The sequence below is a fragment of the Saccharomyces cerevisiae genome, chromosome IV, assembly GCF_000146045.2.
Source record: "Saccharomyces cerevisiae S288C chromosome IV, complete sequence".
NCBI lineage: Eukaryota > Fungi > Ascomycota > Saccharomycetes > Saccharomycetales > Saccharomycetaceae > Saccharomyces > Saccharomyces cerevisiae.
The window spans coordinates 227232-251482 of record NC_001136.10 but is presented as its reverse complement, the minus strand read 5'-3'; the positions used below and the strand labels follow the sequence as shown (position 1 = coordinate 251482).

The following is a 24251-nucleotide window of genomic DNA, read 5'->3' as shown; positions in this document are numbered from 1 at the left end:
TGCCTAAACAATTCAAATGTCGTATGTATTTGAGCATTTGGTCTAATTTTTCATATTTTCTTCACCGAAAACATCACTAAATACGAAAAAGTTGGACCAGCATAGCTTTTATGAATGCAATGGATAAATCATTAAATAATAAGTACTATATAGCCATATATGAGTTATGAAATTCACCTTCCTGAGTAGAATGTATGTTGAATGATACAGATTATAGCGCTGTAAAAAAATTTGTGAAAAACGTTTATACGCACAACCATTCAGCAAAAACGGACCACCCAATACCAGAGTCAGCGATCACTAAAGCGCTCCAGACGCCGGGCTCTTTGATTTTAATGCTTCCTTTCCAGGTACCATAAGGAAAGTGGGGATCGCTCTTGACTAGCTCATGAACTCTTCCTGAGGGTGATTTTATTGCCATTGGTTGTTTCCTATTTTGGTTCGGCCCTTCATCACTGCTGTATACAATACCATCGGAGGGACTTTGAATAACTTCGAATGAGTACTCATTACCAACAAATAGATATCTACTCTGTGGCTCGACAATGTATAGCTCAATCTTCTGAATGCTTTCTGAGGGTATCTTGATCACAAATTCGTATTTCATGTTACTTCCCTTATGTGTTAATGGGACCATCATGGACAGTGGATGGATATTGGCAATACTCGTTTGCGTACCTCTTACACCTGAATGTATGTACAGTGAACCTTTGTTCACATTGGGTGGTAGGACTGCTTTGATTAGAGCAATTCTTCTACCAGACTCGGCTTTCTGCTTTTTGATTTGGGTCAGTGCGAGTTCCATATTCCTGTACGCAGATGAAGCTTCTTCATTATCCGTTGGAATAACCACGGATGCAAAGACTTCAACGTCATTGGGAATTTCTAAGGAGCATTCGTAGATCTCAGAATCTTCCAAAAATGATAGTGCAGTACTAAATTTGTATAACTTTAACTCATTTTTGAAAAAAGATGGAAAAACTAATGGCAGATACAATGCAGATAATTGATCGATACTAGGAACAATATGCTGCTCAAATTCCCTAGGCGGTATATGTGTGTATATCATTTCTAATGGTGCCATCAAAAAGTAGCTATTTTCTGCTTTCTTGATCTTTCTGTTATTTACAAATTCATGAATTGGGTTGGTTACATTTCCTAAAATAACGTCAATAAATCTCCATTCTTTGTTAACCAGTATTCTCAACCAGCAGTGGTTATACTTAAACTCCCAATTTATAGCACTCGGTGTTTTCAGGAAACCTATAACAATTTCACAAGTGATTCCCAATGAGTTTGCTAATTTCTTGAAAAGCCATGTCAATTCATATGGCGTACAATGCTTTCTGTATAGTATTTTCTCTAAATTTTGGGGTTCCGCAGAAAAATCTGACGTTCCATTATCATCAGTCAGAGCAAACATCTCTGTGCAAAAAATGTATATGCCTCTTAACTTTTCCAGAACAGTTGAGTATCTTGCTGAAAAAGTTGTTTGAGCCCAACTGTCTAATGTCATAGTTCCGTCTCTAATACACCGTTTCCAAGTCATCTTATCAATGTATTCTATGTTTAATTCGGCCAGTTCCACATCGACCAAACCGGGCTTTGTATTACCTTTGACTTCATTGGTATTTAGCCCGTTATAAATCGAATCTTGAGGATGTAAGATCAAGTCGCGATTTTCTTCGAGAGCTCTCATATACCTCGGATGTTTGTCATATTTGGTAAGAGTCCTTGCTCTGTTCAAGTGACATTTTACCGCAATCCAATCGCGAGCTTCATCGGGTGTTGCAGACAAGTTTAAATTCTGAATATCTGGTAGTTTAGGATATGCTTTTGGTGACTTTGGTGAGGATACTGAACTGGAGTAAATATTTGTATTCCTCTTTGGAATAATTATTTTCCTAAGGATATCACCCATTTTTCCATTTCTCGAACTAGCATTGGAATCACCAAACTCCTGTGAATCATTTATCTTTGTAGAGCAGCCATTTGCATTCTGTGATCTTTGCAATGAATCGGAAAACGATTGTGCATATTTATGTCTGGCGAAACTTCCCGCGCTCGTGGCACTAAAATCACTCATTAAGGCAAAACTGTTCTCACTACTACAAGCAGAATCATTTAAGTACTGAGAGTTTGAAAACAGGCCTGATGAAATAGAGTCCTCTTCTAAAGAATATCTCTTTTCTGGGATAAACCCATCATAGAATTTCTGGTTGTCTTTGTAATAGTTATATTCTCTTGAAGAACGTGCCATATGTAAATCGTTTGCAGAATATGATTTCTTTGGTGCCCTTTTATCTGTCTTTCTCATATTGTCCAAATCTGGTAGTGGCGGTAGAGGTGGTAACGGATTGTTCATGGACTCCTCGAAATTTCGTACTTGAGGCTTACTATGGCTAGCCAAAGGTAAATTTGGAGCTGAGTTATTATGATGTCGAGAGGATTGGGTATTATAGATATTTTTTTCATTTACCATTTCTTTTGATTTTGCCTTTCTAGCCTTTGTCAAAGAATCTACCGGCTTCTTGGGTGAATTGGGCATTGATGAAGATAGCTTCTTTTTAGGCCTTGGCCTCTCGTCAGAATACCTTGATGGTACTGGTGGAATAACAACTTTATTTGATTTTTCAAAACTTTCTACTATTTTTGAAGGTTGCCTACCATTTTCAGTGCTCGAATTTAATCTCTCCTCTAATAGTATGACGAAGTTATGAGGAAAATACCCAGAACATTTTTTGTTTCTCAATAACTTGCCGTAGAACCAAGAACCGGCAATCCTTGTGACTTCCATAATATCTCCCTCCAGAAAGCCTAAGTCGCCTTTAGTTTGGCCCGACCAACCATACCTGGCCTTCACCTTAAATGGTGGCTTCAAAGATGTTAAGTTAGTGGCCATTATGCAAATTTAAATGTAATACGGTAAATTCAGGAATTAAATGTTATAATTATAACTTCGGGACTGACCTTTAATGTTTCGAACTAAAATTATATGCGGTAATTAATACGGATAAAAAGATATTATTAAAAAAAGTGGTAAAAGCAATGTATGCTTATAGCAAACAGTTAATGTGTTAAAATATTAAGGACGAAGTGAAATCAGAAGAAAGAAAAATTAGTTTAACAGCAGTAGATCAAACTGATATTATAGATATGTTATGCAAACAGAGTCCCGTTAATTTTGGCCTTTTCTCTTGTTTTAACTGTATAATATCCAATTGTAGAGAGTAAATGAAACTAAATTCTCCTTTTTCAATACTTATTTTAAATAGTTGGTCCAAGCATGCAAGATATCAAGCTTGATCTCACCATCCTTTTCAGATCAGCTCAATGGCCACCAAACCAGCCATTCGAGAATTTTTCACTTCTATCGCGCCCTGACAGGCACCACCATTAATACATATTTAGAAAAAGAAAACCCTGCAATATTCAACTAGTTACGAAATTCACCAGTCTCAAGAACAAGAGGGTACGCTGAATGGATACAAACACTAAAGGATGGTGTTTCATCAGCGAGACAATGATTTTGTAATTTCTTGCTTTTTGGGTTTTGCTGAATCTCCAACGCTTGTGGTGACTGTTTCCTTTTGAATATCTATCAGTATCTTAAATGTTAAATATGTGTCTGCGTTATTGACCTATTTCTCTTGCTATATTTAGAAGTTGTGTTTGTTTCAAATGACTTAGATTTGAGTGAACGCAAAATTGAGCTTGAAAATCTCCAAGTCAACGGTGTAGTAGTATATTGCTTCCACATTAAATTCTCACGAGGGGGTGATTGAAGTAAAAGGATAAGCTTATACCAAAAGAAAAGCAAATAGCACAGCGGGAACAACTAGAAGGTACACAATTTGTGAAGCAGCATACATGACTGAGCAAGCAACTAAGCCAAGAAATTCATCGCATTTGATCGGGGGCTTTTTCGGTGGGCTAACATCTGCTGTTGCGTTGCAACCTTTAGACCTTTTGAAGACGAGAATCCAGCAAGACAAGAAAGCTACATTATGGAAAAATTTGAAAGAGATAGACAGCCCTCTACAGCTATGGAGAGGTACATTACCTTCAGCATTACGAACATCAATAGGCAGCGCCTTATATTTATCATGTTTGAACCTTATGCGCTCATCTTTGGCAAAGAGGAGGAATGCTGTGCCTTCATTAACAAACGATTCAAACATTGTATATAACAAGAGCAGTAGCTTACCACGATTAACGATGTATGAAAATTTACTAACAGGTGCATTTGCAAGAGGTTTGGTAGGTTATATAACCATGCCTATCACCGTCATTAAAGTCCGTTATGAGTCTACTCTGTACAATTACTCCAGTTTAAAGGAGGCAATTACCCATATATATACTAAGGAAGGACTTTTTGGATTTTTCAGAGGGTTTGGAGCTACTTGTTTAAGAGACGCTCCCTATGCAGGTTTGTATGTGCTGCTATATGAAAAATCGAAACAATTACTGCCCATGGTATTACCTTCTAGGTTTATACATTACAATCCTGAGGGAGGATTTACTACTTATACCTCTACAACAGTAAATACAACAAGCGCCGTACTATCCGCCAGTTTAGCCACCACAGTAACGGCACCGTTCGACACCATAAAAACGAGAATGCAATTGGAACCATCAAAATTTACCAACTCCTTCAATACATTTACATCTATAGTTAAAAATGAAAATGTGCTGAAGTTATTTAGCGGGTTAAGCATGAGGCTGGCAAGAAAGGCCTTCAGTGCAGGTATTGCGTGGGGTATATATGAGGAGTTGGTCAAAAGATTCATGTAAAAAATAGACACATATTTCATTGCAATCTCGCATTCTTCAAAAAAGGTATAAATACGTGTCTTTTTAGTTTCTTTATAGAGTGACGTTGAAGCTTAGTAGTACGTTCATACATACATACATACACACACGGTACAAAAGAAAAATCATATCAATAACAAGGAAGAGAGACTCTAACTATGAAATAGATTGGATGCGTTACAAGTGTTTAAATAAATATAAGAGAGTCGATGGATAAGTGCACTTATTGGCTTTTAGAAATGGCCTTCTCAACTTCTTCAGTAAGTATATCTGTTAGCTTTGTGCCATTTCTTAACGAAACCCACTCCCCATTGAGAAGGTCAAATCTGTTAGGCCCGGACAATGGTGATGCCAACCAAATTTGCTTATTTGGAGGCTGTTTGTTTATTACATACGTTCCAAAAGCTGGAATTTCCAATGTCATTACGCCATGGCTTAGCTCTACATCAGGTATACAATCCGGATGAGCCTCACTCAGTTCTTCTAAGCTATCTAGTAAATGGTCTAGGTAGTCATCTGCCTCTTCATGGTATTTTTCAAGCGGTAAGTTTAACACTTCTTGAGGCACAACTTGACCATCTGTCGAGGATTCTACAAATCTCTTCTGAAAAGTATTTACAGTATGATTCTTTTTATTTGTTACAGCTGGACAAAATCTGGCACGTTCTCCTCCTGCCGCTGCTATCATATATCTTCTGCCCATTACAGAGCTGACTCGAACTAAACTTGCGAGAGACCGCTTAATCATTGCTACACTCTATCTTCTCGCTTAGTTTTTTTTGAAATACTATCTTTCTGGTATTCAGTAGTACGTAACGATTTGTAAGTGTCTTCAAGCGAGGTTGCTTTCAATTAAAAATGCGATTCAAAGAGATCATTTACGGTTACTAATCCCTCATATCCTATAGGGCTATGTGGACATTGTAAGAAACGTGACTTTTCAAATATGATCACTGAATACGGTTTTTTGAAATTTGTCAAGTGCGATGAGTTGTATCTCTAAATCAAGCACCCATGATCTACGTTTAGTAAAAGAAAAGGACGAATTCCCTTAAAGTTCTCGGTGCCTAAGTCAATAAGTCCGGAGCATGAATCTATACGGTTATTTTTTACTTCTCATTATTGTGATTGCTTTCATTGCATTGTTGCCATTGTTTTCTGGCATCGGTACATTCAAACTAACAAAACCGAAATCGTCTGCAACAGCACAGTCAGCGACTGGTAAGCTTGGTAAGAGGGAATATTTGAAAAAAAAACTTGATCATACCAATGTATTAAAGTTTGATCTGAAGGACACGGAGGAAAGCCTTGGCCATGACAGTGCAAGTGCCTCTTCCGCTTCCAGAAAATTTGAAATAGACTCAAAGACAGGCCTTAAAAGACGTGTAATTGGACAGTACAACAAAGATCCAAATGATTTCGATTTCGATATTGATGACCTAATTAACGAAGATGAACTAGATGAACGGAGAGAAGAAGAGAAAAAGTTGAAGAAGTACAATGGTAAGAAAAATGAAGCTTACGAAGGATTTGTATAATAATGGAAGTGATTTTTGCAATTGTCCTACAAAAACTTTAGACATTCGTAACTAGCTAAACAATTGATTTAACGAATAACGTAGACTTTTAATTATTCAATTTAATTATAGTTATTGTTATTTACACAATTACGGATATCGTATTTATAACTTAGTTTACATCTTTACCAGAAATATCTCTATGGTCTTCTGTTCTCTCGAACTTCATCTGCTCTTGACCTTCCTCTTGCTCTTCACCTTCTCCTTGCTCTTGGCTTTCCTTTGGCTCCTGGACTCCTTTTTGCTCCTGCTCTTTTTCATCATCTTCTTCATTATTACTCTGAATAGCTTCCAAATCATCCTTCATCTTCCCAGTTTCTTCATCAAAGTCATATTCGTAAAATAACATAAATACACCGGGTGTTGAAAGGACTTCAGCTTCGTCCACAACGTACACAGTCTCATCAGATATTCTCCACCAACAACCCCTGTATTTTCTAAATGCAATGTAATGACCATAATTATGGGTACCGTAGTGAACAATGACAGAGCGCAATGAATATGTCAATGGAGTGGCTGGAACTGTGGAAAATGACCTAGCATAATTGATAGGTGGAGCTGGTATAACATCTTCCTCATCAGATGATGTTTCTAGTTGATCTTCAACATTGATCTTTGGTTCGTCAAGGCTCACATTGTCGATTTCTTGCAGTTCTTCATTATCTTTTACATTCTCGTTTTCAACATCAGAATGTTCTATGATCCTTTTTTTGATTGTATTCCCTAAAGCATCGGTTTCTTCAATGTACTCATCTTCATCATCGGATGTCACGCCATCGACTTCACCGTTTAGGGGATCATAGTTACTGATATCCTTGGTATGATTGTAATGAGACGCATAGTTCCCCTCTGCGTCATCGTATTCTTTTTCTTCCTCGCTGTCTTCAAATTCCTGCTCGAAGCGTTCATGTAATTTCGTATAGTATTCACCGCCAATGTTTTCATCTTCACTTGAATCTTGTTGCGCAGCTTTTTCCTTTTTTGACATTGGCAAACGAGCATCCAAATTGATTTCATTAATATCACAACACCATGGGGCAAGATTCAACCTTGACTTAAACAATACTTTCGAGTTATTTTTTCTAATCATGTACGTTCTTGGATCAAATACGGATCTGTTGATATGAATGGATAATAATGGTGGAGGTCTTGATATTAAAATCTGCTTAGATTTAGAGCATTTACGTACCATATTTGCTGTATGCAACTTCTTATAATCTTCATCGTCAATAACTGGTTTGGCAAGAACTTCTTCGATTTGATGGACCCTATCTTTTACAGCGTTAATTAACTTTTCTGGGATCGAACCCTCAGGTTTTTTTTCAAATTCTTTCAACTGACCAAATAAATGAGAGTGCGCTGCTGTGAGGGCACAACGGTTACATTCTACGCCTTCGATGATTTCAGGTTTACTCCAGTCGCTTAATAACTGAGATAATTTTAAAGTGGAACCAATATTCTCGTTCGGTAAATTTAAGCTTAATCCCGAAAATACGGAATATCTTATGCCACCGTTCTCACCACACTGTAAACAACCAATTCTTTCTGCCGTGATACCATCTAAAGGAGTCATTAGTTTGAAAGGTGTGAAATTTTGAATGGACTTGTCATGTAGTATAGAGTTAGGATCAATCTGTTCAGTTGGAATGTAAACAGTGCCAACTTCACCAAGGTTAAGTTGACCTACTAAAGCATCATCGGGTAATTCTGATTTCGCAACTGGAGTGGTATCTAGTTTTTCAGTATTCAATGATTTAACGTTACTTTCCAACTCGGCTAGTATGTTCTGGAAGAATTCTTGCGCGTCCTCTTGGTCGTAGCCAAGAAGAATATTTTTTCTTGGAGATTTGGACATTGCTTTCAATAAACTATTGGTTTTGAAATAGGGTTTATCCCGATAATACTTCGCATTTAAGGCAGAAAGTAGATCCCTTAAGGCGACACTGAAAGTGATATCTGGCTCCTGGCTCTTTTCTTCGTCTTCTTTCGAACTTGACTTCCTATTCAATTTCTTCTTATGCTTACCATAAACTTTGCCACCCTTACGAGTGTTTTTCTTATGAGTGGCTTCATCTTGAGCAGATTCTTGCCCGTTTCCTTCTTCATTGTGTTCATTTTGTTCTATCTCCTCATAGGTCCTTATGACATTATTGTCCAAGAACTCCATTAATTCTCTGGATGATGCCAATGATTGCAAAACAGAGTTCATAAAACAAGTGTTACCATCATTAACTAAACCAGCAATGAAACCACCTCTTTTCAAGATCTCTTCGTCTAAGTGGGTAAACTTACTTCTGGGCAACCAACGGCTAAGGCTATTATTATTTCTGAAGTTTGTTGTCATTTCACTAACGCTCTCAACAATGTAGTTTAGATGGTCTGGTTTTTTATAAAAAAATACTACTATGCCAAAAATTAATAAATAAATCGATAGATTGTTATTGTTGTTACTCCAAGTTTTAAAATTTCTCAAAAAATCCTGTCGGGAACCAAATAAAAATTGTAATAAACTGTTTATCTTGCTTTCAATAAACAAATCCATACAAAATTTTGTAGATTAAAAGGGGAGAAGTGTTCGAAAGTATCTAGTTTCGAACAAGGGAGGGCACTGAAGACGTAAAATGATCAGACGTTATAATGGAAAAGAAAGGAGAAGCGAATTTTGACAATCGCTTCTATTCTTTGAATGTGTATAAAATTTTTTTTTCCTGAGAAAAAAAAGGACGCAGATCACAATATTAAAAGCAATACTATGGCGTGCTTTTAAAGCAAAAAATGTTTCTGTTTTTTAAATATATAACCAATAATTATTGTATAATAGATTTAACTAGCCTGGCCATCTTGAAAATTTTGTGGTGCTAGTGAAAAATGTATTTTCGTTTTCCAATGATGGAAAAAGAAACTTGCCTACATAGATGTCATTCTGTACGTAAAGAGGAAAAGAAGGGATATAGCAGAATACACGTATGAAGGTAGGAAGGTTTCCAACAGGCGCTTACTGGTAGTATGATATATGGACATTCAGTGACGTTTATGGGAAAAACATTACGGCTTACAGATCCGCAAAATAGTTATAGGCTCGAGGGAGCTGGCGGTATTGATCGAAGAAGCTGTCAAAATGAAATACATTTCTTAATGGCAGCTCTTTTACTTTGACTGGCAAACCTCTTTGCTAAGGAAGATCATAGGAAAGAGAAGAACGGTCTTCGCTTGCTTGCTTGCTGGAATTTTCATTTTCCTTGCTGTAGCTTCATCATGGCACATAAGGAGGAGGAGACTCAACCAGAGACTGTTTGTTGTCATGGGGAGCTGCGCCTTGTAACAGAGGAGTTTCAACGCTCGGGTATACGTTTCTAGCGGAGCTTCCTTGTTGTGGGCGGTTTTGGGGGGTCTGCGAGTTTTGAGGACGATTCGAAGGAACGTTTCTTTCGCTATCCACCCAGCCTTGCTGGTAATAATAGACGTATTCAGCGTTCCTTAAAGGACTTGTAATTGTGATGTAGTAGAATGCGTGTAACATACCGGGCAAAAATCCCAGTAGCGTTAGCAATACATTCAGGAGGAAATCAGATGAACAAGGCCCAGATCGAAGAAGGACTGCAGCTGGGGGGAAAAAAAACGCAACAATATACAGTATAAAGTCAGAAACGGTACAACAAACACAGTAGCAACACATGATGCGCGTCCCTATCTGTCTCTGCTCAGTGTGGCACCTTTATTGGGGAGATGCCCTCTTCCGGTATTTTTTGATGGCCTTTTATATAATGTACAGCCCTTTTTTCTTCCTCGATGCTGAAAAGTGGCGGGATGGGTAACGGGGTGATAAACCTGACAAAAAAAGTCGATTAATAAAGTTATACAAAACAAATATGACTCGTACATAAATTATCCGGTATTTATACTTTTTGAGCAGCGTAGTTGTATTTACCGTACAATTTATTCCAATACAATCTTAGCGGTTCATGTTCCAAGCCCAACTCCGTTATCTTATCGACTTCCTCAGCCGTCAAGTCGAAAGAGAATAAATTTTGCGCGTCAGAAATTCTTTGAGGTTTGGAAGAGGTGGTTACAGGCAACACGCCACGTTTGGTCACCCAACGTAGGATAATTTGGGCTTCAGATTTGATATATTTCTCGGATAACTCTTTCACGTATTCGAAAAACGGTTGAGAGTCATCTTGTGCTGTTTTCTTTTGTAAGGGACCTAGTGGCGAGTATGCTTCTACCAATATATCATGTTCTTGGCAAAATTTGTAGATCCCTGGTGTTTGATTCTGCAAGAAGGGACTGAACTCAATTTGATTAACTTGGGGCTTGACTTCCGCAACTTTCAGAATTCTTTGCAAGTCTTCCACAGCAAAGTTGGAAACACCGATATTTTTAGCTTTACCTGATTTGTACAATTGCTCCATGTCCTTCCAGGCTTCCTCCAAACTTAACCCGTTGACCTCTTTGGAAACAAATGGGCTATGCAAAAGGTATAGATCGACATAGTCAGTGCCCATCTTCTTCAAAGCTAAATCTAGTCCATCCGCTGGGGAATCTGACATCTTGATTTGAGGTGAGTACTTGTCTGTCAAGAATATTGCATTTCTTGGTTTTTCGGTGAGGCTAAGTGCCTTCCCAACTTCTGGATATGTTCTGTAGATCTCAGCAGCATCAATGTGAATAATGCCAGGTAACTTCAGAGCATAAACAATCTGTTCGACCAAACTGTTCGAAAAGGTAGCATCCGTTTCTTCGTTTTTATACCATCTAGTACCTGTCCCAATGATGGCGATTGCGGGGATTTTATTTCCATTATTCAAGGTAAAGAACTGTTGGTGAAATGACATCTGTAAAAGTGTTGTTAACTGACCTCCGTTTCTTTAGGGTAACACAACCGTTTACATGTGTATCCATATCCACGTAGTATCCGACTATCAATATATCCGTATATATATATATATATATATGGGATGAGCGTATGTGAGTGTTTTCGTAGATATTCAAAATACGAGTAAAGGAGATCCTAGGTGTGGATTAGTAAGGGGAGTGTGGCAACTTCCTTTTTCCGGTTAATTCTCCGCGCTTTCGTTAGACTATTTTGCAAGGACCCAAATAGGAGACGCATGGAGGCTTCTACAAAACAGCGTGCCGTTTTGATGGCATGAGCAGGGGGCGCAAAGGAAACACCGGTAAATCGCGCAAGACCTTGTTGGCCACGTAGCCTCAAAGGTTGAATTGACACTTGTCTACAGAACTTGAAAAGTACAAAAGGAGGTCACATAAAACAGTAAGCTTGAGAAGCTTTAAGATATGGTGCGAATCGTTACAGAATATTCCTTGCAGAAATAATGGCGGGTCCGTTCTCTTCTGAAGAAGTTACCGCCCTACTGAAGCATTGCTGTACGATCGTGTAATGTGATGTGTGTTCGACTGGAAAGCGGAGAACATTATGAAGTAAAAGGACAATCAGCACGCCTTCCAGACTTTTAAGAAACATTGATGGAGCCATTGATATCGGCACCGTACCTAACAACAACAAAAATGTCTGCTCCTGCTACGCTTGATGCTGCCTGTATTTTTTGCAAGATTATTAAAAGTATGTCACATTACTAATAAAGAGCTTACACTCACACCAATGATGGCGATAGTCTCTATGTAGTACATATACATAAAGCAGAATACTAACAATCGATCCGCTATGCAACAGGCGAAATTCCATCCTTCAAATTGATTGAAACAAAGTACTCGTATGCTTTCTTGGACATCCAACCTACTGCTGAAGGTCATGCTTTAATCATTCCTAAGTACCATGGTGCGAAGTTGCATGACATCCCGGACGAATTCCTTACCGATGCTATGCCGATTGCCAAGAGACTGGCCAAGGCAATGAAGTTGGACACTTATAATGTGTTGCAGAATAATGGTAAAATTGCGCATCAAGAAGTCGACCACGTCCACTTCCATTTGATTCCTAAGAGAGATGAGAAAAGTGGTTTGATTGTAGGGTGGCCAGCCCAAGAAACGGACTTCGATAAGTTGGGCAAGCTACACAAGGAATTGCTTGCCAAACTAGAAGGCTCCGATTAGAGTAATGCATGCTATGATTTCTTTTAGCGTTTTCTTTTCATATTTAAGTTTATACATATGGGTGTGTTTGCTTCCATTCATATCCACTCTATAATGCTAACAATCATGTTACTAGCCATCGTTGCTATCGATACCTTATGAACAGCTCTAACTCCTTCCTTTTTAACCTACCGCCTTTTGCGCACTACCCGGCAACCCCTCGAATGTGAATTCGGTGGCAAAAAAGGACATATATCAGGGCCGTGTATTTAAGAGATCCGCAGTTGATGTAGTCAATTAATCTAGTTCTATTAAGATTTGACTCAACGCCATTGACTCGATAACTGGCTCAACTACAAGACAGATATACAAATCATGGGTGAAGAACATAAACCACTTTTGGACGCCTCGGGTGTCGACCCTCGTGAGGAGGATAAAACCGCCACCGCCATTTTAAGAAGAAAGAAGAAGGACAACATGCTTTTGGTGGACGATGCTATCAATGATGACAATTCTGTCATTGCTATTAATTCTAACACCATGGACAAATTGGAATTGTTCCGTGGTGACACCGTTCTCGTTAAGGGCAAGAAGAGAAAAGATACTGTCTTAATTGTGTTGATCGATGACGAATTAGAAGACGGAGCATGCAGGATAAACCGTGTAGTTCGTAACAATTTACGTATTAGGCTGGGTGATTTAGTTACAATTCATCCTTGCCCCGATATCAAATACGCTACTAGAATTTCTGTGTTACCAATTGCTGATACGATCGAAGGTATAACTGGTAATCTTTTCGATGTTTTTTTGAAGCCTTATTTTGTGGAAGCCTACAGACCAGTGAGGAAAGGCGACCATTTTGTTGTCAGAGGCGGTATGAGACAAGTCGAATTCAAGGTTGTGGATGTCGAACCTGAAGAATATGCCGTCGTTGCTCAGGATACTATTATTCACTGGGAAGGTGAGCCAATCAACAGGGAAGATGAAGAAAATAATATGAATGAGGTGGGTTACGATGATATTGGTGGTTGTCGTAAGCAAATGGCTCAAATTAGGGAAATGGTTGAACTACCATTGAGACATCCTCAGTTGTTCAAGGCTATCGGTATCAAGCCACCAAGAGGTGTTTTGATGTATGGTCCCCCTGGTACTGGTAAAACCTTGATGGCAAGAGCTGTTGCTAATGAGACCGGTGCCTTTTTTTTCTTAATTAATGGTCCAGAAGTCATGTCAAAAATGGCTGGTGAATCAGAGTCTAACTTAAGAAAGGCCTTTGAAGAAGCCGAAAAGAACGCTCCAGCCATCATTTTTATCGATGAAATCGATTCTATAGCTCCAAAGAGAGACAAGACTAATGGTGAAGTTGAGAGAAGAGTTGTCTCTCAATTGTTAACTTTAATGGATGGTATGAAGGCAAGATCTAATGTTGTTGTCATTGCTGCTACCAATAGACCAAATTCGATTGATCCCGCTTTAAGAAGATTTGGTAGATTCGATCGTGAAGTCGACATTGGTATCCCAGATGCTACAGGTAGACTTGAAGTTCTACGTATTCACACCAAGAACATGAAGTTGGCTGATGATGTTGATTTGGAAGCATTGGCTGCTGAAACACACGGTTACGTGGGTGCTGATATTGCCTCTTTGTGTTCTGAAGCTGCCATGCAACAGATCCGTGAAAAAATGGACTTGATAGATTTAGATGAAGATGAAATTGATGCAGAGGTGCTCGATTCTTTAGGAGTCACCATGGACAACTTCAGATTCGCATTGGGCAATTCAAACCCATCTGCATTGCGTGAAACCGTTGTTGAAAGTGTCAATGTTACTTGGGATGACGTTGGTGGCCTAGATGAAATCAAGGAGGAATTGAAGGAAACTGTAGAATACCCAGTCTTACATCCAGACCAATACACAAAGTTTGGGTTATCACCATCAAAGGGTGTGTTGTTCTACGGTCCACCAGGTACAGGTAAAACTTTGTTAGCAAAAGCTGTAGCTACTGAGGTTTCTGCCAACTTTATCTCAGTCAAAGGTCCAGAATTATTGAGTATGTGGTATGGTGAATCGGAATCTAACATCCGTGATATTTTTGATAAGGCAAGAGCAGCTGCACCAACCGTCGTTTTTCTAGATGAATTAGACTCCATTGCCAAGGCAAGAGGTGGTTCCTTGGGTGATGCTGGTGGTGCTTCGGATAGAGTCGTCAACCAACTATTAACAGAAATGGATGGTATGAATGCTAAGAAAAATGTGTTCGTGATTGGTGCCACCAATAGGCCAGATCAAATTGATCCTGCTATTTTAAGACCTGGCAGATTGGATCAATTAATTTATGTTCCATTGCCAGATGAAAACGCTAGATTATCTATTCTAAATGCTCAATTAAGGAAAACACCACTAGAACCAGGGCTAGAGTTAACTGCGATTGCCAAGGCCACTCAAGGTTTCTCTGGTGCTGATTTACTCTATATTGTGCAGAGGGCTGCTAAATACGCTATCAAGGATTCTATCGAAGCTCACAGACAACACGAAGCTGAAAAGGAAGTGAAAGTAGAAGGTGAAGACGTGGAAATGACAGATGAGGGAGCAAAGGCTGAACAAGAACCAGAAGTAGATCCTGTTCCATATATTACAAAGGAGCATTTCGCAGAAGCTATGAAGACCGCTAAACGTTCTGTTTCAGATGCTGAATTGCGTCGTTATGAAGCATACTCACAGCAAATGAAAGCATCTAGAGGTCAATTCAGTAATTTCAACTTTAATGACGCTCCATTAGGTACTACGGCTACGGACAATGCTAACAGTAATAATAGTGCTCCAAGTGGAGCAGGTGCTGCATTTGGTTCTAATGCGGAGGAAGATGATGATTTGTATAGTTAGTTATATGCCAGGTATATTTTTATTTTAAATCGTAAATTCAAGTCATTTCTATAAAAAAAATCGTCAATTTTAACTCAATATTTTATGGCCCTTTTTATATTTATTTTCAAATTTGTCAAAAAAAGGAGAGCTAAATCATTAGAAAAAGAATGCATTATGGTATATTTATGTATATTAATATGTAAAATAAGAAAAAAGGGAGGCTGTAGGACCTCGGTCGTAAGAACATTTACCTGTGTTCTTCCGCCTTTTCCGAAAGTGCCATGAAGAAACGCAGGCCAGGCATAATTTCGACATTTAAAATCACGATTTGAAGTAATTTGACCAATTCGATTTCTTTACTTTTGTATCTTCTTTTATTATCTGTTTGTTTAACCCAGTTTTCAAGATCACAGGGCGCGCTTTACTAAAATTAAAAGGCTTAATTGTCGGTATTGGCCTATTTTCCTTGTTATCGTGTTTGGAGTCTATGTTGTATGTTCGCGGAGAAAACTTGTCGCTAATGTTATTGGATTCGTGTAGTTCGGGCAAAGTTCGTATTCTGTTACTATAATTGGATAAATTCGATCTTCTAGATTCCAACGTGGAGAGGGTCGAAGTGGAAGCTAAAGATGGGATAGACATATTGGACGATGAGCGCGAATGGGAAATGGATGTTTTGTTTACTATGTCTTTTTCTTGAGCAGAAAAATTTTTCAACGTGCGACAGTCTCTTTGCGATTTGTACAACTGCTCCTCTTTGATAGGCTTCAAGAATGGCGAGAGACATGTAATTAAATCATCTGTGGAAATGGTGACGTCCCAATCAAAATATTCTAATAGTTCCCTTTCAATAGTATTAACCTCCCTTAGGATGAGAAGGCCGTCCGTATATTCGGCCCAGTGTTTGTTAAGAGGGGAGGAATCATTTAACGTTTTTGCAGCTAATATTAGGCAACCTAAGAATATTCTATGCCTGGTGGTCTCTATACCATAAACGTTACTCGGTATTATTGATCTTAATTTGGCCAAATATACAGAGGTAGCCATCAGAGTCGGAGTTTGAACGTTAGAATGCTTGATCAGTCTGTTGATGAATTTAGTCAACGGTGGTGCTGGCAATGCAATATCTATCATACTATTCGTCTTCTTAATTTTGATAATGGAAGCTGTGGTCGATGCTAGATATTGCACCATTTCCTTAGATACAGCCTTCCTATTGAATTTCAGCAAGGCTTCGTAGTTTGACATCTTTTGTAGTAAAAAGTTGCTGCCGTATTGAAATTGCTCTTGTCGGATCAGGTTGTTTAGCACCGGGTCTTACTTTTATAAAGGAGAATTATAAAGTGAAAGAAAGGAGAACTTATAAGACTAAAGAAAAAAACACTTAAGAAGCACTTAAACTTGCATTAGATGTGTAAATCGATCAACCTGTAACATGTTTGAGGAAGGTCTCACACGTCTCCGAAGTTACAGCTACCACTTAGCGTGTCTGCGGGAACAATAGATCTCTTCCCAATTTGCACTAAATAGGTAACTAGCCAGGCCTATAAAAATCTTCGAGCGGAGAATTGACCGTAGTATCTGCCAAAAAAATCCACCTGCACCAGCATTTTTCGTGTTACGCGAAGTCTACTTTTCGCGTCATCAAAAGACGCTATAAAAATATAGCTGGGCTAATTTTATTCTATAGCTGGCCATTTTTTTATGCGATATCTGCTGGTTTTTTACAGCTGGAATGCCGTGACAGATGTAACAAGAATGTGTTTCAGCTGGCATTCTCACTCAGAAATGTAAGGCTAAAATCCGCTAAAATAGGGCTTCGCGTCTCATGATCTATTCACATTTGTTTCTAATAAACTATACTACAAAACGAAATTCTGTTGTGCAATGATGTAGGAAGCTCCATGAATTTGAGCAAAATTCCTAAATATTCTCGTTGTAATGAATAACGTTACCCTGAACAGTGCAGCAAAGCAGCTGATGTGCTGCAAGAAGAACACGAGCTGTAGTTGAGAAGCTTCGAAATATTAAACCTTTTATCAGAATGGAAATGGTGCAGAATTTGAGTTTCGAAGAGTGTACAAAATATTTTGTTGGTTTTGAAAACTTTTTTTCAGATAAAATTCGATATAAAAATTAGTTGCGTAAACATAATATGTATAATATAACGATCATAATAATGACTTGCTAGTCATAATCATCTTTGTATTGGTCCATCGATAGAATTACGAAGAAGATAAAATATAAAAAAAAAGAGAATGGTGAATTTCTGCGCTACTGTTCTTACTCATAAACTATTTCCAATAGAGTCAAGGGTTTTTTCGTCTGGATAATAGAAAAATGCCATTGCAATCAAAATATACATAGCTAGAGACATGACACCCTCCAACCAGTTTGACTCACCATCGAGAATTAAGTAATTGGATAAGAAAACAGCAATAAAAAGAGTAGCGGTTTCAAAAGTGGAGAAATTTAGCGTCATTGGAACATCGATCATCCAGCCCACAAGAACCATGAATGGTGTAACAAATAAGGCAACTTGTAAAGAGGAACCGATGGCAACACCTAGCGCCAGATCCATCTTATCCTTCATGGCCACCAAGACTGAAGTGACATGCTCTGCGGCATTACCCACAATAGGAATGACAATCAAACCTATAAATGTTTTAGATAGCCCGGTAGATTCAACAACGTTGTCTATCGTACCGACTAGAAAATCCGCACAAAAAGAGATGATCACAGTTGTACCTAGAAGTATCACCAATGATGACTTGACACTCAAAGAGTGATGTGGATTCCTGGAAATGGTGCTCATAACTTCATCGGTCTCTTCTTCTTGTTGCTCAAACAAGGCGTGATGGCTCCCTAGCTGGAAATATAAGAACAAAACGTAAACGATGAGAATAACAATAGAGGTGCCTCTGGATAACTCCAATATTTTTCCATCGATGAAGTGGTCTTCCTTGCCATGAGGTAGGGTGGCTCTAAAGGCAGCGGGAATCAGTAGGGATGCACACGCAATGGCAAGTAATGAGGACATTGTTTGAGCGGCGGTTTGGTTGAATGTCTGTTGGACTCTATTGTATCCACCGAATATGAAGCATAATCCAAGCACTAACAGCAAATTAGAAAGAAGACTACCTAGCATCGAGGCCTGCACAATTCTCACTTGACCTTTTTTCAGGGCAATGATAGAAACAATTAGTTCCACAGCGTTACCAAAAGTAGCATTTAGCAGTCCCCCAATGGTGTTACCAGCCTTATCAGCCAACTCTTCCGTGGCATTAGCCAAGATAGCTGCCAACGGTATAATTGCCAAGAAATTAAAAAGAAATGTCAGTGTATGAGATAGTTGGAAGTGTCCCCAAATCAGACCTAAAGGAACAAATACCAATAGGAAATTCAGGGGTGACGCTTTCAAAATATACTGTAAATCATACACAGCTGCTCTCCATGCAGTGTGCTTTGGATTGCGGGCGGGATGACTGTTCGCAACAGTTAATAGTGGGGTAGTTGCATCCATTGTATCTATGTTGTTTTATTTGCTATCAGCAGCCGATGAATGATATGCGTCGAAGTCAACTATATATTTAGGACTGCTTTTTAAGTTTAGGAAAGAGGAAACTTCTTTTACTCTCTGAGGAGATAAAATAATGCTGGGCGATAGTAATTTCCATATTCTCGTGAGGGAAATTTTTATTTTTCGGGAATTTTGATCAAGCCGTCCAGTCCAGTTTACGAAAAAGGAACTACGTCAATTAGTTTACAAAACATTCCCGATTACGTATGTCATATTCATCGAAGTTCGTAAGTGAGGATGACAAGGGATTAACGTCGTAAGGAAAACAATCTAATTGAAAAAAAAAAACTATTAGATAAGTATATATAACATTAAATTAGAACTTAAATACTACAATATTGTTCTCTTGGCAAAAAACAAGAAGGAAAATAATTGTCCCTCTCCAAACTGATAGCTTCCATTGAGTTCAATAGGAGAAAAAAAAATCCAATTTTTTCACACTTTCGGAAAATTTCCCTTTTAAGTTGTACTAAAATTACAGACAGTTGGAGGCATTAGATTAAAGGTGTATGATAGAGGTTAAAAGTAAACATAAATTCGTAACTGAAGAATTGAAGGAGATATTTCTCTTTGGAGAATTTTAAAAGAGTAAACCAGAAATAAAGAGAATAGAATATTATTAGAGAATAAATGATGTGTTTGGTCCCATGAGAAAGAAAAATTATTGACGTTCAATAATATTTTTTTCTAGCATACTATTTTTTTCGTGATTTAGGTTCTTTTTTCTCCAAATGAAAAACTCTCACATATTCGTTTGTTGCTGGATTGTCACTCCTTCTTCTCATCCTTGGATGCGGTTTATTGTTCTCTACTAATTCCAATGTGTCAATTTTGGTATCTTCCTCAACTTTATCAGTACCCGTTGGGACTTTTTGGGGAGAAAGATTCAAAGACGGCCGGGAAGCAGGAAGAGGAAGTTTTGGAACTTTGGTTTTCCATGAGTTCGGCGATACACCTCCATATCCTCCTTCTAGCCTAGCGCCAGTGGATAATGGTCTTTGCGCTAGTCCTGGCAATGACAGTTTACGCTTTAAAGGTCGTTCAAGAAGTGGTCTCAACTCTGCGGAACTTGCACTTTCGTTGGTTTTTGGGGTCTTGTTTTTTAAAAATTCTACCTCTTTTTTCAACAAGTTTGTCTCAACTGCATACCTTCCCTCTGAGGTGGCCCTTAACTCCGATAGCTGGGCCTGTAACTTCCAGTGAGATGTGGATGCTAAAGACCTGTTAAGCACACTTAATATGAGATCTTTCTCACTAACTAACGTTTCATCATCCCCTTCCTTTATCCTCTGTATGAGATTGAGAATTGTGTTTTCTAGTTCTCTGGTGTTTTTCAAAGATGGCATGAAGTGACTAGTAAAATTGTAGTATTCATTGTCATCAACTTTCTTCGATGAATCTGTAGTAGCGGTATCAGAGTAAGCGGGACTAAATACACTTGTGTTCTCGCTCTTTGCTTCCCTCGTGCCGACCCTCTCATTGGATTCTATGCTCCGTTCACTCTTATTCTTGGCAGGTTCCTCAGGCGTGACAAGATAGGCCTCTGCGCTCCGTCTACTTCTTAGCTCCATAGCCAACAAAATGTTAAATTCCTGTATGCCGTAGCCTTGCCCGCGTTTCGTATCAAAAGGGATGAGAAACTAAAGTGCTCAAATTTTATACGTTTCTAGTGCCTTATAGGTGTATTGCTAAGCCTGTAAGGACCGACGTATGTCCAACTTAGGGAGCTTTACATGTGTCAAAGAACCTTTCATTCCCGATGAGTAAAAATTTTAAAAATGTGCGCGGGAGAAGCTTCGGTCGGCGTCGCCATCAAAGGGCGAGCAACCATGGGTTTATGTAATTTTTGGTTGCTATGGTGACGACAGGTCTGATATCCCGCAACCAGGGGCTATCCCGCAGTGCCATTTCTAGCAAAGAACGAGATGGTTAAATTCTCGTAGCCCTTTCGTATGGACATTACTTCCGATTTTTAAATACTGATTGATTAGAGGTTTATTTTATATGTAAATATATATACATAAAGGGTAAAAAAACGTTGCAGAAAAAATGACTTTCCTTGTATGTTTAGTCGAATAAACCGAAACCCATGTCGTCGTCAGATTCTTCAGCAGCTTCTTCTTCTTTTTCTTCTTCAGCAGCAGCGTCACCACCAGCAGCGGCAGCGCCAGAAGCAGCACCAGCACCAGCAACAGGGCCAGCGTTATGGAAACCAGATAGGATTTCCTTCAAGTCCTTACCTTCCAAAGCCTTAGCGTAAACATCAGCCCAGACCTAATTCAATGATACATATAACAAGCTCCATAGGAAGAGTCGTTATTCGTTGAGTTTGTTAGTAAAATGAGATCCTTGAAGAAGTAATTCGATCCTGACTTGTGCTTTCCGTTAAATACGTTAATGGAGAAATATTTCTACATGTATTGCCCCCTAGTATCTCATCATGTTAGAGGGAAACGTTACATGGAATTTTTCTGTCCCCCATTATTCAAAATTGCGCATTTCTCGGGACGATTGTTGTCTAATCTTTCTCTTCGTAGTCACACAAAGTCGTTTTAGGTTGCATTTTTGTACATACGTTGTCGACATTAGCACCAGCGGCCTTGGTGATAGTCAATAAGTTGTCAGAGGTGATTTCCAAACCAGCATCAGCTAGGATGAAAGCAGCAAAGGAAATAATAGAGTCAGACATTTTCTTCTTAGTTGTTTGATTTCTTTGTTAGTCCAAGATTAACTGAAACTGCAATTCGTAATTTAACCTTGAAATATCACGAAGGGGCTTACAGATTCAACATCAAATGCTTATTTGGTATTACATTGGAAACTAGTTTTAGCAACCGTTAGCCGGAAGTTTCAATTCTAAGATTTCTCCTTCGCGCGACACGCAGAAATGAAAATTTTATTTTTTTTTGCGTTTCATATAATCCTTCTGATGTACGGATGTTTTGTGTAAGATATGTATGGGTTTAAAGGAATATCTGAGGAGCAAACTGAGGCGACGTTTCTCTAACTGACGGTGTTCCTGTATTCGTGACGTATATACTATATATAATGTGCAGGCTTATAAAATACCACTGATGTTCATTTCCTAATTTTGATTTGGCATGATTGCTTCTTTCTACGTACAAAACGTGTCTGCAGAACCTTTAGCCTTAACAATGACCAATCACTTTGAAAGGTTATTAATTTTGTTTTCTAAATTCTCTAATTTTTTCTTGTGTTCTTTTAGTTGTTCCTTCACATGTGCTAATTGTTCCCTCTCTTGTTGTCTGGCATAATAATCCTCTTTGGCACGTTCTCTCTTGATAAAGATATCTTGAGGATTACCAGGTCCGGCACCACCGAGAGGACCATCTGAATAAAAGCGAGAGGCAATTCTTAGGTTTACTGGCAGCCTGGTATTACGGGAAATGCAACGGTTTAACATATTGATAGCGTGTTTGGTTGGATGACTGGGTGAAAGTGCTTCTTAATATCTACAATGGAGAGCTCAATTTTCTTATGAACGACTGAACTAAATATAATAAATAATTCCCCAGCCGCCCCCTAAAAGATAATAATGATGCTTGAAATAGTTAGCAAATAGAAACCGATCATTTGACGTATATAGTGATCATTATCATAACGGAAATACTCCGTGAGAGTATAATAGCGTGGGGAATCGCACAGAGTCAATATTCATTGATCTCAATTAATTGATTAAAATACCCCGTCTTCAAGCTAGATGCAACCGCCTCAATTGAACATCGGAGTAGGAGAAAAAGCTTATTGAATAAAGTTGACGTAAATAGTAATTTTATTACGGTAATCGCCAGTACTTAAACACCTAATAACGCCCAGTATGTGTATGTTTGAAATATGTGTACTATATATATAATGAAACTATTTGGTGACCTTTGCCTTTTTAGAAACATGCCCATTGGAAATATCGATATTGTCGTCATCTGTACCCTTATTTACTGGTTTTAAAAGTGGGGTGCTCAATTCTGCATGGAAGTCCTTGATAATGGAGTCTACATCATCAATATTTAGCGGTCTGACATCACCCAGCTTCTTAATCTTAGCAGTAACTTCCTTGATTTGATCATCCGTCAAATTCAAGTTCAATTGGTCGACTCTTGATTTGATTGCATTCCAACCAGTTAGTCTGTTGGCGAAGTGGATATATCTCTTCATACCGAAATCGTGAGGGTCCAAGATTTCGTAGGTAGATGGGTTAGCCAAAATGGCCTTGGCATGGATACCTGCTTTATGTGTGAATGCACAGAACCCGGTGATAGGGTTGTTGAATGGAATGTTAACTTCCACAGCATCAGCGACCAGGTTTTCGATGTCTCTGATCTTGTGCAGCTTGTATTTAGATCTGACATAGTCTGGTGCGGCAACAATCATTCTTGCCATGAGCCCACCTAGAGGAGTGATACCGTTTCTTTCACCAATACCCAGTACACTGACGTCAATCAATCTGGCACCACCTTCCAAAGCAGTGTAGGCGTTTGCAATGGCACAACCGGTATCATTGTGGAAATGGCATTCGATGTCACATGAGACAACACTCTTCAAAGTTCTGATCAGTTCATATACTTGTCTTGGGTTGGCACATCCAACTGTGTCGGCAATACCGACTCTATTTACACCGATCTTGTCAACGGTTTTATAAATGTTCAAAAGATCAACGAGATCACTTCTGAAGGAATCTTCAGAGGAAAATCTGATTTCAATACCTTTGGATTTGACAAATTCAATGACTTCAACAGCACTCTTGGCGATGTAGTTCATATCCTTACCGTGGGAATATTGTCTTAAAAATTTGGAGGTGCCGATAACAACATCGACACCGTCGACACCAGTCTCTACGGCGACTCTGGCATCGTCCATGTGACAACGAATGTGTGTAAGGATCTTGGCCTTTAAACCTAGTTTACATATAGCTTCACAGTCCTTTCTTGATTGTTCGGATGCTACGGGAGAGGTTAACTCGATGTAGTCCACACCGAAATCATCCAAGGCTCTAGCAATTTCAATCTTTTTTTCAGTATCGAAGAATGCGTTGGCAAATTGTTCACCCTCTCTTAGTGTTGAATCAATCAACTGGAAATTCTTAACATTGGATAGATAATCCGCAGGATTTGGGCCATATGGGTTACTAGTGGTTGGAGCAGTCGTCGATTCGGTGACACTCTGGAATTCGTTATTTTCAGACATGGTTTGTTAAAGTATACAATTACTTGGGTTGTCGTTGCACTTTTAAATGTGTAGCAAATAAAGGCCTAAACGCAACAAGAAGAAAGATAAATTTTGAAATCTGTTGCATATATATATTAGTATATAAGAGACTGCATGAAAATGCGAACAAACGCATGCTC

At 38.7% G+C, this 24251-nt stretch overlaps 15 protein-coding genes across 15 annotated transcripts, besides 1 other annotated feature; 4 read left to right on the top strand and 11 right to left on the bottom strand.

The window, feature by feature from the left end:
* Window positions 1-244: 244 nt before the first annotated feature.
* On the bottom strand, window positions 245-2902 carry CYK3 (Cyk3p; the record flags this gene model as incomplete). The annotated part of the gene is made up of 1 exon (NM_001180176.1): window positions 245-2902. One exon carries the CDS (start codon window positions 2900-2902, stop codon window positions 245-247), a length of 2658 nt encoding a protein of 885 aa, NP_010166.1.
* Window positions 2903-3870: 968 nt separating this feature from the next.
* HEM25 (Hem25p) lies at window positions 3871-4794 on the top strand (the record flags this gene model as incomplete). Its single annotated transcript, NM_001180178.1, has 1 exon — window positions 3871-4794. One exon carries the CDS (start codon window positions 3871-3873, stop codon window positions 4792-4794), a length of 924 nt encoding a protein of 307 aa, NP_010164.1.
* A 241-nt stretch (window positions 4795-5035) lies between these two features.
* On the bottom strand, window positions 5036-5560 carry YFH1 (ferroxidase; the record flags this gene model as incomplete). Its single annotated transcript, NM_001180179.1, has 1 exon — window positions 5036-5560. The coding sequence occupies one exon, from the start codon at window positions 5558-5560 to the stop codon at window positions 5036-5038; it is 525 nt and encodes a 174-aa protein (NP_010163.1).
* A 340-nt stretch (window positions 5561-5900) lies between these two features.
* EXP1 (Exp1p) lies at window positions 5901-6350 on the top strand (the record flags this gene model as incomplete). The annotated part of the gene is made up of 1 exon (NM_001180180.1): window positions 5901-6350. The coding sequence occupies one exon, from the start codon at window positions 5901-5903 to the stop codon at window positions 6348-6350; it is 450 nt and encodes a 149-aa protein (NP_010162.1).
* Window positions 6351-6501: 151 nt separating this feature from the next.
* UBP1 (ubiquitin-specific protease UBP1) lies at window positions 6502-8931 on the bottom strand (the record flags this gene model as incomplete). Its single annotated transcript, NM_001180181.1, has 1 exon — window positions 6502-8931. One exon carries the CDS (start codon window positions 8929-8931, stop codon window positions 6502-6504), a length of 2430 nt encoding a protein of 809 aa, NP_010161.1.
* A 711-nt stretch (window positions 8932-9642) lies between these two features.
* SNA4 (Sna4p) lies at window positions 9643-10065 on the bottom strand (the record flags this gene model as incomplete). Its single annotated transcript, NM_001180182.1, has 1 exon — window positions 9643-10065. The coding sequence occupies one exon, from the start codon at window positions 10063-10065 to the stop codon at window positions 9643-9645; it is 423 nt and encodes a 140-aa protein (NP_010160.1).
* A 220-nt stretch (window positions 10066-10285) lies between these two features.
* On the bottom strand, window positions 10286-11224 carry YDL124W (aldo-keto reductase superfamily protein; the record flags this gene model as incomplete). The annotated part of the gene is made up of 1 exon (NM_001180183.1): window positions 10286-11224. One exon carries the CDS (start codon window positions 11222-11224, stop codon window positions 10286-10288), a length of 939 nt encoding a protein of 312 aa, NP_010159.1.
* Window positions 11225-11876: 652 nt separating this feature from the next.
* HNT1 (adenosine 5'-monophosphoramidase) lies at window positions 11877-12464 on the top strand (the record flags this gene model as incomplete). The annotated part of the gene is made up of 2 exons (NM_001180184.1): window positions 11877-11973; window positions 12085-12464. The coding sequence occupies 2 exons, from the start codon at window positions 11877-11879 to the stop codon at window positions 12462-12464; spliced, it is 477 nt and encodes a 158-aa protein (NP_010158.1).
* A 354-nt stretch (window positions 12465-12818) lies between these two features.
* Window positions 12819-15326, top strand: CDC48 (AAA family ATPase CDC48; the record flags this gene model as incomplete). Its single annotated transcript, NM_001180185.1, has 1 exon — window positions 12819-15326. One exon carries the CDS (start codon window positions 12819-12821, stop codon window positions 15324-15326), a length of 2508 nt encoding a protein of 835 aa, NP_010157.1.
* Window positions 15298-15546: an origin of replication (ARS409.5; Strong autonomously replicating sequence).
* An 83-nt stretch (window positions 15547-15629) lies between these two features.
* On the bottom strand, window positions 15630-16556 carry PCL2 (cyclin PCL2; the record flags this gene model as incomplete). The annotated part of the gene is made up of 1 exon (NM_001180186.1): window positions 15630-16556. One exon carries the CDS (start codon window positions 16554-16556, stop codon window positions 15630-15632), a length of 927 nt encoding a protein of 308 aa, NP_010156.2.
* Window positions 16557-17595: 1039 nt separating this feature from the next.
* VCX1 (Vcx1p) lies at window positions 17596-18831 on the bottom strand (the record flags this gene model as incomplete). The annotated part of the gene is made up of 1 exon (NM_001180187.1): window positions 17596-18831. The coding sequence occupies one exon, from the start codon at window positions 18829-18831 to the stop codon at window positions 17596-17598; it is 1236 nt and encodes a 411-aa protein (NP_010155.1).
* Window positions 18832-19583: 752 nt separating this feature from the next.
* YDL129W (uncharacterized protein) lies at window positions 19584-20459 on the bottom strand (the record flags this gene model as incomplete). Its single annotated transcript, NM_001180188.1, has 1 exon — window positions 19584-20459. The coding sequence occupies one exon, from the start codon at window positions 20457-20459 to the stop codon at window positions 19584-19586; it is 876 nt and encodes a 291-aa protein (NP_010154.1).
* A 496-nt stretch (window positions 20460-20955) lies between these two features.
* On the bottom strand, window positions 20956-21577 carry RPP1B (ribosomal protein P1B; the record flags this gene model as incomplete). The annotated part of the gene is made up of 2 exons (NM_001180189.1): window positions 20956-21162; window positions 21464-21577. The coding sequence occupies 2 exons, from the start codon at window positions 21575-21577 to the stop codon at window positions 20956-20958; spliced, it is 321 nt and encodes a 106-aa protein (NP_010153.1).
* Window positions 21578-22051: 474 nt separating this feature from the next.
* Window positions 22052-22312, bottom strand: STF1 (ATPase-binding protein; the record flags this gene model as incomplete). The annotated part of the gene is made up of 1 exon (NM_001184325.1): window positions 22052-22312. The coding sequence occupies one exon, from the start codon at window positions 22310-22312 to the stop codon at window positions 22052-22054; it is 261 nt and encodes an 86-aa protein (NP_010152.1).
* A 455-nt stretch (window positions 22313-22767) lies between these two features.
* Window positions 22768-24090, bottom strand: LYS21 (homocitrate synthase LYS21; the record flags this gene model as incomplete). Its single annotated transcript, NM_001180190.1, has 1 exon — window positions 22768-24090. The coding sequence occupies one exon, from the start codon at window positions 24088-24090 to the stop codon at window positions 22768-22770; it is 1323 nt and encodes a 440-aa protein (NP_010151.1).
* Between the last annotated feature and the right edge of the window lie 161 nt (window positions 24091-24251).